Source organism: Sander lucioperca, chromosome 11 (assembly GCF_008315115.2).
Source record: "Sander lucioperca isolate FBNREF2018 chromosome 11, SLUC_FBN_1.2, whole genome shotgun sequence".
Taxonomy (NCBI): Eukaryota; Metazoa; Chordata; class Actinopteri; order Perciformes; family Percidae; genus Sander; species Sander lucioperca.
The window spans coordinates 26,039,760-26,052,259 of record NC_050183.1 but is presented as its reverse complement, the minus strand read 5'-3'; the positions used below and the strand labels follow the sequence as shown (position 1 = coordinate 26,052,259).

Here is a 12,500-nt window from a genome sequence, read left to right as displayed (position 1 = left end):
ATCCTCTTCCCCTTTTATCTTTCCATATAAATCTGCCAGGTCATTTGTCCCTCTTGCCAGGACACACAGACACTCAAGGCCAGGTCTGGTTTTGGTCCACCTCCCTCGCATGTACGTGAGGATGTTTACAGGAAACCGACAGTGTGTTTTCACCCATTAAACACACTTCATAAAGTAATTCACTTAGGGATTGGGCCTGACCTCGCACATTAGACTGAGTCTGTTCCATGTAGACATGTTGGAAAGTCCACACACACATCATCTGGATCATCTGCACTTGGTTTCTGATCATTTTATTCCGTAACTGTAGTTTATGAATGTTACTTGTTGTACAGATGCTGAGAAACACCAAGAAGTGATGTCAAATATTGATGAGCTTTGATTAGTATAAAGTTTCTCAGCTGTCCAGGGGATAGGCTTTGTAGAACTCCTGAGCTTTAGGCAATCAGATTTTCCGCTTCACATTTACCTCTAGCGGTGTCTAACAATGCAGAGAGTTTTGATTTTATTTGCAGAGATTTAAGATATATTTTTCTCTGAGATTTTTGCCACCAGTGCAATAAGATGTACTTCAGTCTTGTTTCATCCGTAGTGCTCAGAACATTCCAAAAATACTTTTTAAAATTTACAGCAATTTCCCTTCACAGAAACAATAAAACAAGTCTGGTTACTTCCATAAATTCACATCACATTGTTTATCGGGGATTCTTTCTACACTAGAATTATTATTATTATTATTATGAAATCTCAGACACATATTTCAAAAAGTGGTCAACTAAAATGATAACACCTGACACTACTAGAAGGAAGTGAGAAAATGTGGATTTTTGTGCCGCCCGTCCAGGACGTTTCATTAATCATATATAACTGTACTGTATATAGTATTACTCACTTCTGACTCATGTTATGAATACTGAACACCCCCCCTCCATGGGGTCAGAGTAATTCAGGAAATAAACACTGAAATGTGTGTGCGCACATACACATGCATGTTCGGCCAAACGCTGAGGGATCCACAGGATGGGGAGTAAATTTAAGAAATCCTGAGTCACAATGGTTAGAGCCATTCTTTTCTGCTACATCATGCACTTCCAGGAATACTATCCCCCTCCTCACCCCCTCATTAATGACTTGGACACGGTCAGAGGTATTTCATCACTTTAATGAGCAAAATTTGTATATTCTTTCTTGTGGTACGCACACAACTGTTTTTTTTGGTTGTGTGCGTTTATTATGTTACAGTATTTGATGTCTAACTTCCTTTTAACTCTTTACACACTCAGCCTGTCCAAGCAAGCCAGAGTGGACCTTCACTATGGTGTACACAAGTCAAAAGCAAGACTGCCCCCCTCAGGTTTCATCAGAGCAGCCTTTCCAACAGACCCTCTGCACTTAATGTTTGCAGATGGCCAACGACACGCACCCCACATTCCCACCCCCCACACCTCTCTCTCTTCCATAGTAGAGTAGTTACTCAACAAGGTTCCTGGCTGGTTATGGAGCCTGTCTCACAACCTGCCAGCATAAACCTCACCCCTCACCCCTCACCCCTCGGCCCAGCTCAAACCCCCCTGCCTTTCGTCTGACCAGACCAAATGGCCCAGAGAAAGCGTCAGGGGATCGGGCCCGCGGGTGGGGGGGCTGGTTGGGGGGCAGAGAGCCAAATTACAACCATATTTCATCCACACTCTACTGAGGCCCCCGTCTTCCCAGAACACACACTGATGCACAGGGTTGTGTGCAAACATATACAGATGCGTTCTATACACACTCTCAAACACACACACACACACACACACACACACACACGCACACGCACGCACACATGACTGCTCACATATGGCATGGTCAAGTCACACTATTGGTATTTCAATCACGACAAGTATGTGGGGCTTGACAATTTGCGCAATCCTCGTAGTTCTGATACTTCATCAAGTGCACGGGAGGCCTTTTTCTGAAGGATTACGAGAAGTGTTTTCCAGAAATGACACCATGTCGTAACTCTTGACCAATAACTGCAATGCAGTATCCATGTCTTCATCCTAACTTAAGCAAGCCAAGAGGTTTTTTTTTTATTAATTACCTCATTTATTGTCTTGTCATTATTATTATATATGTATTTTTTTTGCTGTATCAGTTTTTACATTGGACTCTTCTCCTGGGCTAAGTCGCGTTTGCCGGCCTTTGTGTCTGGTTCTAGTGTGAAGATGGCGGGCGTCCCAGTGTGAGCCCCTCTCCTCCCCATCCAGCCCCAGCCCAAGGTCTGGAACAGATTACATCTGATATTAAACACATGGCAGTTAGAAAGGAGGAAAAAAAAAAAGGCGAGAGAAGAAAAAAGTTTAAAAAGGAAAAACAGAGTGGATTTGTCAACGAGTTCTCCTCGTACCTCCCCTCTCTCTGTCCTGAGCCCTTTGTCTCTCTTTGTCTCTTTCGCTCTTGAGTTTCTGGTCACTCCTGAGAGTAGCGAGAAGATCTTGGCAGTCTTGCTCTCAGATGCACAGACAGAGATGTAAGCTTATGATGCCCTTATTTTTATCCAGCCAACAACGTGTCAGTGCATTTTTAACAGGGCAAGACATCTAAGAGGAGACCAATGGAGTGGCATGAATTTATATACAGGACCCAGTTCATAAGAAAAAAGCGCCACTCTCTAGGGAGCTAATGAGGATGAAGCTCCTCTCTTTGTCTCTTTCATGGAAAGACTTGAAGCTGTTTCCGCTGCTCGCTGGCAGATGGTAGTAGTCTTGCACACATGCCCTGTCCTCAGTCTCCCATTAGAGATGTGGATCAGTGTGTTTCATAACCTAGCGGATAATGAGACCAGGGACTGAGATGGTATCAGGAGGAGCCTTGGTCTCTTGTTGCTTTGCCACCGATCAGTCCAGAGGAATGTCGGCACACAGACGTTTTAAGGTGGATTGAGAACATTCCCCCCGACTAATTTCAGCTTTTTCCTGTGAGGGGTCCCATAGGGGAGTCGCCGCACCCCGACCCAGCAGGCTCTCTATCACTGAGACGAGCACTCGATCACGTCCTTGTTATCCCTTTTGTGTTTATACTCGGAGTCCTGCATGCTCTGAACAAACAGCAGGAGCAGCTCAGCTTGTTAGTGCTGAAAATACTGTTCATCTCTACTACGGTGATTTTTTTTCTTCTCTTTTCTCCTCATGAATAAATGGCCTGTTTGATTGTTTTTTTTCCTCCCAGGTCACCTGCAGCACAGTCCCTATGGGAGGCCATGCTGACCAATAAACATAAAGAGGGGGTGATGGAGGTCCGTCGGCAACTAGTGGAAACAGCCAGTAAGGAGAAGCTGCCAATCAAGATGAGCATGGGTAAGACACTGAATGCCACAGATAGAACATAGGACACATCTTGTTTCCCATTACATAAAACACAAAATACAGAGAATACAAATGAATAAACATGACCTAAAGTAAACGCGCCATGAGTGTAAATGTATATTCTTAGAGAGAAGTGTGTGTTTTGGAGCAGAACCATAGCGCCCCCTACTGAGATCCAACTTCTCTTCCTTGCCGTGTATTTGCCCATGTGGCCACAGAGGAAATCTGAACCACATGTTGGCTCTATTACACACACTCACACACACACACACACACACACACACACACACACACACACACACACACACACACACATACACACACACACACACACACACACACACACACACACACACACACACATACACACACACACACACACACACACACACACACACACACACACACGCACACACACACGCTCCCTTGCACACACTTTGTTGTTTGTTAATGAAGCAAAATGGGGCTGAAGTGAGGGATAAAAATATGTGTAGGCATGCAAAAATAAAGTCATTACCTGCACAAGTATACAATGCCCTTGTGCACGTTCACCTTTACGCTGCCCTCTGACTCACATTGGTAATGGATGTACTACGCACACACACACACACACACTGCGCTAATATGCAGGTTAGCATCTGGCAGAGAGGGAGGGGGTTAAATGGGAGGGGCATTGTGGTCCCTCAGCGCCTGTAATCTGTGAGGTAAAGAAGGTCTCGTCTCTCGTAACAAGCAGGTTGTAATATGTTGGAGGTCACACACACACATGCGCACACACTCTGCCAAGCATCTGCGTACACATGGTGGTTTCCTTTCACACATTTTTGCTAAACAGCAGTCCTTCTAAATCTGGATAGCTGCTACATTATGGATTTTTTTAGACAAATGCACAACAACAAGAGACGGAGCTGCAGAAATAAAAGGAACAAAGAGATCGGGAGTGACAGCAAACGCAAGAAAGTATGAGGAAGGTGTTGCATTAAAGCTGCTCCCGCCTGCTGACTGACAGTCTGTTGACTTAATGTCTTTCTTGAGAGAGAGAGAGAGAAAGAAAGAAAGAAGAGGGCACTGTCCAACTCCTCACACACTGAACCTTTATACCCCCACTGGCAGAAGACCAGACTCCATGAAGCCCCCTGAGCTCCCAGCGCACTCCCCCCACAAAGTTCCCATCCTGCCCACCAGCACCCCCGGCGAGATCTCAATCCATCATGCTCTGCTCATATGAGGCCAAAGTTGAACCCAGTAACACAAAACGCTTAGCATATAATACCTATCTGCTCTCTCAGTGCCCACTCACTCTCTAGGAGAGTACAATTTTTCCACTCGCAGCCGAACTCATTCTCAATCTGGCGGGTTAATGCAGATTACTGGAGAAAAATACTGGAGTATCAGGATACTGCAGGCCCTGCATTCTCACATACACACTGGACTCAACTTGGCTTCTTTTCATCTCATCAGGATAGGATCATCCAGAGAGAGACAGAGAAAATAATCAGTTTCTCAGAGCCTGAGTTTGACCCGTCAGGTTTCTCATAGCACACTAGGATGACGAAATTCCCTGTGTGTGTGTGTGTGTGTGTGTGTGTGTGTGTGTGTGTGTGTGTACGTACGTACTGTATGTGCTTGTGCAGAGTCCAGTGTTTATCTTGGGTGTTTTTGCTCATAGCGGGGAATTAGTTGGACAGCTTTGGTTTCATCGTCCGTAAAAGTGCCTTTATCTATTCATCTATGTATGTGTGTGTGTGTTTATGCATTGCATATGTGTGCGTCACAAGGTTATACAGTTTGTGTATATATTGTGTGCACCGATACTGCAGTGTAAATGAGATGTGTTGACAGGGCCTTTCTTCTTGTGGTGCAGTCTGCTCTTTTAACAGCAGACAACCGATGGCATTCATCATTTTCATGCAGTGAGATCTCGAAGAGTGTAATATCACAATAGTTTCAATGAGACAAGTATTCATGCTTAACAGGATCATCTCCCCTTTCTAATCTTAATTTAAATGACAATTGCAGTGTGTTTTGTTAAATGGCAAAAAAGGCTTTGCACATCATATAGTTCCATTTTGGCAATGAAGATAATTCTGTACAAACTACTAGGACAAAAACAGCATTTTTTTCCCGTCGTAAAAGGTTTCATCTCAACATTGTACAAGCAAATGAAAGAAAATGTCAGCATAGATCACAATGTATGGACATTTATTGCTATGGAAATACCACAGTGTTTACAATAATCAGTCAACCAACAGTGACAACATTATCAACTGTGTTTGATGTAAATCAGGTAGCAGCTCTTACAACAGTTACAGTATTGCCACTTTTAGTTCTTCCAAAACCTTCTCACACACATTGCTGAACTCAAGTTTTTCCTATTGTTTTTTAAGGATATAAGACAAAAAACAGTAGGAATACAACAACAGATCCATAATCCGATCAGATTTGATTTGTGATAATCGCAGCTTAGTCAAGTGACTGGAGACAAAGTACTAGGAATGCACGATTCAGAAAATGTCACGATTCGATTCGATATTGATTTTTAGGCTCAAGATTCGATTCAAAATCGATTTCCGATTCAAAAACGATTCTCAATTTAAAAAAAAAAAAAAAAAACAGTTGGTAGAGCGGTCGCCCATATATAGAGGTTTACTCCTCGACGCTGCGGGCCCGGGTTTGACTCCGACCTGCGGCCCTTTGCTGCATGTCATCCCCCCATCTCTCTCCTCTTTCATGTCTTCTGCTGTCCAAAAAATGCCCAAAAACATAATCTTAAAAAACAAAACAGATGTACACAGTATGTAAATGTAGTTACTTTTCCCATGTGATTGTAGTAGACATACAATTTAAAATCGAGAATCGATTGTTTTGCACACCCCTACAAAGTACTGTTTTGAATTAGAGCTGCAAAGATTAATCGATTAGTTGTCAACTATTAAATTAATCACCAACATATTTTGATAATCCCGTTGTACATGTGTATAATGACAATAAAAGGCATTCTATTCTATAATCAGTTTGAGTCATTTTTTTATGAAAAAAAGGAAAAATTCTCTTATTCCAGCTTATTTTCTGGTTTCTTTACTCCTCTATGACAGTAAACTGAATATCTTTTTGTTGTTGAGTTGTGGACAAAACAAACACATCTTGGGCTTTGGGAAACACTGATCAACATTTTTCACCATTTTCTGACATTTTTTAGACCAAACAACTAATCGATAATCAAGAAAATAATCGACATACAGGTGATGTATATTTTTCTCCAAATTTCTCCGAATCACTCCATACATTTTTAAAGGTCCCATATTATGCTCATTTTCAGGTTCACACTTGTATTTTTGGTTCCTACTAGAACATGTTTACATGGTTTAATGTTCAAAAACACGTTATTTTTTTCTCAGTACATTTCTCATTTCCTCTCTGTTTGAAACAATCTCTTTAAGCCCCCCTCCTGAAAAAGCCCCATCTGCACAGATCAGTCAGCGTTTCTGGGGTTTCAGCATCTGCGCGCTCTCTGCACTGTCACTGCAGCCGGGGAATGACTGTAACAGCACTGTAGCGGCATCTTCTACCTATATACAGTATAGTTGTGACATCACAACCGTACGGAAGTCCTGACGGCTCCTTTAAAGGCACACTTTCTGAATACGGGCTGTGTGTATTTCTCTGTAAATTGAGCGTTTTGATACTTTCACAGTATTTATATAGCACCTTGACTGGCTTTATAATAAAAAAGACTTGGAAAGCTCACTTTTTACAGTATGGGATCTTTTAAAGGTGTGTGTTTTTACAACACAGACACTTATGGTCTGAGTAATGTGGCGGTGTAGCTGCCCTGTTGCAGCCTGTGTTCTCCACTTCTGTGCAGTAGATTCTTGAACGGGGCCCCAACATGCATCCACAAATAAAAGCACCAGGACTTTCCTCATCTTAGAGTGCATAAATAAAAGTCTCTCAGCCTTCCTCTGTCCCCCATCCATGTAGAATTACTTATGAGGCTGTCGAGCTGCTGAGACCAGCCACCGCTCAGACCCAAGCTGACATCGGACATCACTTAGCCTCTGAGTAACCCTGTACACCTAGAATGCAAGTCATCTTCCAGAAACAGGACTAAATCATTGTTGGCCCTGTGCTTTTCTGCATTGTTGAGGACTTTGATCATGAGCTGAACCTCAATTGCCACTTCTGCACATAAGGCTGAAATGGGCAGCAACTCAAACTGTTAAAAGCATGGGACTGAAAATGTGATTTGTTTTATGGCTGCATCTGCAATAAGTGCACAAAAGAAGAGTGCACATTAAAATGGCCAAACGGTTCAGGTTTCTTCTGCTCTGATATCCAAAGAGTGACACAGTACTTTATATACCTAAAACCATAGGGCGCTGGTGAACAAAACAGACATGCTGATCATTGAAATAGCTCCATATTTCATGCACACATTATCTAATCGACTTAAGACTATATTCGAAAACATATCGTATACATGACGTTGGACCATCGTTTAACTTTTACTGAAACATAAAAACTTCAATGAACTCAATGGTGTATCTTTCAATGCATTAAAATTACCTGAAAAACGGCGATAGGCATAAGATGTAATGGTGCCTAATGAAAACTGTTGCTTAAACAAATGATAAAGCAGGCATGTAAAAATCAAGTCAAGGCACAAGTACAGTGTATTCTTCAGTCAGAGCCTGAAAATTAGAGCCCGTTATTCGTGCAGGAACACCCTTGTCTGAAGCCATAGCTCAGCTGACAGATCATCTCCCTGAGATTCATTTTGCATCTGGCAACAAGATGCCTGAGGAATCACAAGTGTTTCGAGGGCAGTTTAGTGCCACAGATAAGAGCTAAGGCTTTGCCAGGGCTGTTTGATTGTGTAATGGAGAACAGGCATTTGTATGGCTTTCTTGTCTTAAGTTATATTTTGTCTAACATGTTCTCACTCCGGGCCAGATGTACTAACGCTTTTGCGGCCACTTCAGGCGTATTTGTTTCGCAACGTGCGCGTAAAAGCATGGCGAGGTATGTACAAACAGGCCGCACTGAGGTAAAAGTGCAGACTGCCTGTCGCGGATCAACAGATCCTGTTGCTCTGGACGGAGACCAGTGAAGGATATTAGAAGCACTTTCCCGGTGATGGCTGAGCGTTACTGAGCAGCCTCCAACTGAGCTTGAAGACGTAGATGTGACGTGAGCAACCTGTTTGAAAGTTGGAAGTCTTCTGGTAGCTGTGCCAAGAGAAATCTCAATCATTACCAATCTAGCAGAGAGGAGAGCGTAGGTATATGTAAGGAGATAACATAGACACAGGCTAATTATTGATCACTAAAATGATAGTTAACATTAGTAATTAAACTTAAACAGCTAATGGAAGTCCAAACTGCCTGAGAGCTTCTCCTGTACTATACGGTAATTCCTCTACTATGCGATAGTAAGTCGCGTGGTTATGACACAATCGTTAGCCTATTTTTACAAAAACGTCTGCTACGGAGCCATAACGTGAGGTACAAGGTAATGGAGCCTTTTATACATTGTCGTGTTTCTTTAGAAATAAACAATGGACAAATAGAGTCTTTAAACGCTTCAGATGTAAAGTTATTCTCTGTCAAAGTGACGTCAAAATGAATGGCAGTCAATGGAATGCTAACGGTGGGTGAGAGCTAGGTAGCATCAAAATGGCGCCATAGGAGCTACACGTTGAGGAGAGAGGCTTACCCCCTTGACTGAAAATGGCAAATTGCGCTTTTCCGTGTCATGCATATGCATTCATGGGAGGGTGAAGGGGAAAGTGGGAGTTTCTCATAAAGAGATGGGAGGGGAAGCGTAAAGTGCGCCTAATTATGTATTCCACGGTATGTACAAAAAACGCCCATGACAGCGCGCCTCTATTTTGCGGTGAAAATTCCCTGCCTCTTAAAAGGTTTCCCTGCATATCCTCCTGGTGAAATGACAGCAGTAATCCAAGACTGAAACTGGTAATTTACAGCCTCGTGGTGCATTCAAAGTTGTTGTTAAATACCCTTTTCCCATCTGGTGGTTGTTTTTGTCATTCAACAGCTATTTACTAGTGAAATAAGTTATTGTTGTAGTGATTACATTATTATTAAACATTTCATTTTGACGATATGGCCTTAGCAATAAACAAGCCGTTCTTTAATGTCGCCAACTGTTTAGTACCCTTCTTTTTTTTAAACTTTCTTAAAAAGTATCGGTTCAGGCACCGTTAAGGCACCGGTACCGTTTTAAAAGTATCACTTTAGCACCAGTATCCAAACCAAACAATACCCAACCCTAATACTGACTCTAGATTCAAATGTGTGACTAGGTTTAATATATAATAAACAAATACAAATCTTAAAATCAAGTTCATAAAATCACTTTCTTTACATTCATTTGATTCCCAATCAAGATACACTGTTAAGAATTGCTTTCCATTGTTAATATGTACTTAAAAACAGTTCTGAAATGCAAAATAATAGAATTTTAATCATGTGATAAAACATGCGATTAATCGCGATTAACTATAGAAATTCAACGATTAATCGCGATTAAGAAAATTTAATTGTTTGACAGCCCTAGTTACAGATTAAGCAGCTGTTACTGGAAGAAATCAAAGATGACATTGAATCTCCAACTCAGCGTTCACATTCCATTCCAGCAGTTGTTAAACTCCTCGCTACATTACAAATACTGGCATCAGGATCATTTCAAACAGTCATAGCATCAGCAGTGGGAATATCGCAGTCTGCACTCAGCCGTATCATAGCACCAGTACTTAACGCTTTGCTACAGCGCAATTTACGGTATAGTGGGCGGAGAAAGGCGCTGATTACCCGATGAACTGCAGGTTTGGTAAATACGACGTAAGCTGAAGTATCACAGCGTACGCTTTCTGCTGGTTGGCCATGGCGCTGATAACGCTACATTCGCAAATGTACGTACATCTGGCCCTCAGTCTCATATGATCTATGATCTGATCTAAAGTCGGATTATATTTGGCCTACAGTGTGCCATTCTTCTGGTTTCCTTTTCTCAGGAGGAATTATGCTTGGCCCTAGCTTTGGACATATTTCCTGGTTCTGTGCTGAATTATGGTTGGCACATCAAACTCAGTGAACCATGGGTATACTGCCAGGATTTTATGGCTGGATATGTTCACAATAGAGCTTTTCAGGTTTTTGAATATGTCTGGACTGAAGCTCATTCTTCAGAAATACTTTAATTTCAGCAAGAAAGATAATTCCCTTATGAAGATACTTATTTCCCAACAGAAATCTATTTCGCTGTCAGGTTTACTTATCAGCTGCTCTGAAAATTAGTTTTTTGTTACGATCTTCCCTGGATGATTCTCTCCAAATTTCTTTCAGAAAATATTTCACACTCCTAGACTTTGTTATCCAGTTAAATTAAGTTAAATAAATGTGTTGCAAGACTTCATATAGTATCTAGTATTCTGGAGATTTCTGCTCCATTTTGTATCCTGCCTGTCTGTTTCTTTTCCAGTCACGTGTTTGGCCCTGCTAAGGAAAACATTGGCCATGTAGTCCAACATGAAATACTCCCACATCTGGTGCTGGTTCAGAACATCAACATGAAGAAGTAGGCTTTATGGGGAGTTAATGTGTGCCCCCTCTCTGTCCCAGCCCCTGACACAGCCCCTCGTACCTCCAGGCCACCCTGCACACCCCCCTTCTAGCCCTTACACCCTTTACTTCGCTCTTCCTGTGTCTCTGTGAATCTTCGTGGGAGGGGTCCACTAAATCCAGTCTCTCTCTGCTGCCTCTATAAATGTTGAGAGAAAACCTCTTGATTTGCACTTACTAGTCACACACAAGACGGGTTCTCAAGGGCTCTTATCAGTGTTCCTGCACCTCTGCTACAGTATATGTAGACATACTCATTAACGTTGAGTCGTATACTGTGACTCATGTAAGCATCTCACTGGAAACTCTACATATATAGAGAATATGGCTTCCTGTCTGGCACAGCCACATGCACACATACACACTTCTGCTGTGGAGTTTTTGCTCATTAAGAAAATATTATGGTCTATCTTGGTATCATCTCATTCCCCTTTCTGCCCTAAGCCCAGCCTGCGTGCGTGTGTGCGTGCGTGCGTGCGTGCGTGCGTGCGTGCGTGCCTTGCAACCTTGTAGCTTTTCATGGCACACAAAAGACCAACAGTCAGAAGTACAGTTGATGATGGGTTTTTAAAAACTGTACCGATGCACTTTGACCAATATTGATTGATGAATTTGTGGTGACTCCCCAGATAATAACAGGAACTTCTTCCCTCCTCTCAGGCCGCGTGACCCCCGAGCAGCTGCGCTCCTACATGCAGCTGTTCCGGAGCAGTTGGGGGGCGTTAGAGAGTCACTGCGGGGTGCTCCAGCTGGGCCTGGCCACGGCCCAGACACTCGGCCACCCCAGCCTGCCCCGCTGGGATGCCTGCCTGGCCTTCGAGAGGCTGCTGCTGCAGGTCCGTACTCATCTTACACAAACCTATTATGCATATGTGTTACAGGCGATGAAAAGTGAAAAGTCTCAAAATGGGATATCCAGCACAGATGCAAGCAGTTCTCTTTTTTAATATTAAAGGAATGTGGATCATACAACTTGAAGAATGCACGCCCATTTTTTAAATTGTATCCAAAATGATGTTACGCTGAGAAAAGCAGAACATTCACTCGCAATTTGTAATTAACTTGGCAATTATTCTTGCACATCTTTCCCTTCGGGTAAATATTTTATTACCGATGCTCAGCAGGTAAGTGGGTGCTTGTGGTTCGCTAGATGGCGGCCAGAATGTTGTGTTAAACTGACAGAGACAGAAAAAAAACCCTGCAGATTCCTCTCCTTCATAAACAAGGTCAGTTGTGTTTGCAGGAAAAACATTCAAATCCAGTAAACACAGCGAAAAACGGCAGATTTTCCATCATGTTGTTTACAGGCTTTTTAGTTCAGAGGAGGAAGAGGTCTAGTTTACGGGGGCGGACAGAGGCGGATGTACACGTGTGTTTGACTGTGGAAAAGGTCAGAGGGCAAGTTTGATGGAGAGACGAGAGGGTAAGAATAAATCAAAAGCCAGACCAGCCAGTCAGCACATCAGGTCTTTAGCAGTGATCTGAACTGATATTTTAGGACATTTCTTAC

At 42.6% G+C, this 12,500-nt stretch overlaps 1 protein-coding gene across 1 annotated transcript in view; it reads left to right on the top strand.

Annotated features, from left to right (window-relative positions):
- scfd2 (sec1 family domain containing 2) overlaps window positions 1–12,500 on the top strand; it is a 114,992-nt gene that overhangs the window by 12,438 nt on the left and 90,054 nt on the right. The window contains exons 3-4 of the mRNA XM_031311947.2: window positions 3,211–3,338; window positions 11,651–11,826. Of these exons, the coding sequence (XP_031167807.1) occupies window positions 3,211–3,338; window positions 11,651–11,826 (304 nt within the window). The remainder of the gene's footprint in view (window positions 1–3,210; window positions 3,339–11,650; window positions 11,827–12,500) is intronic.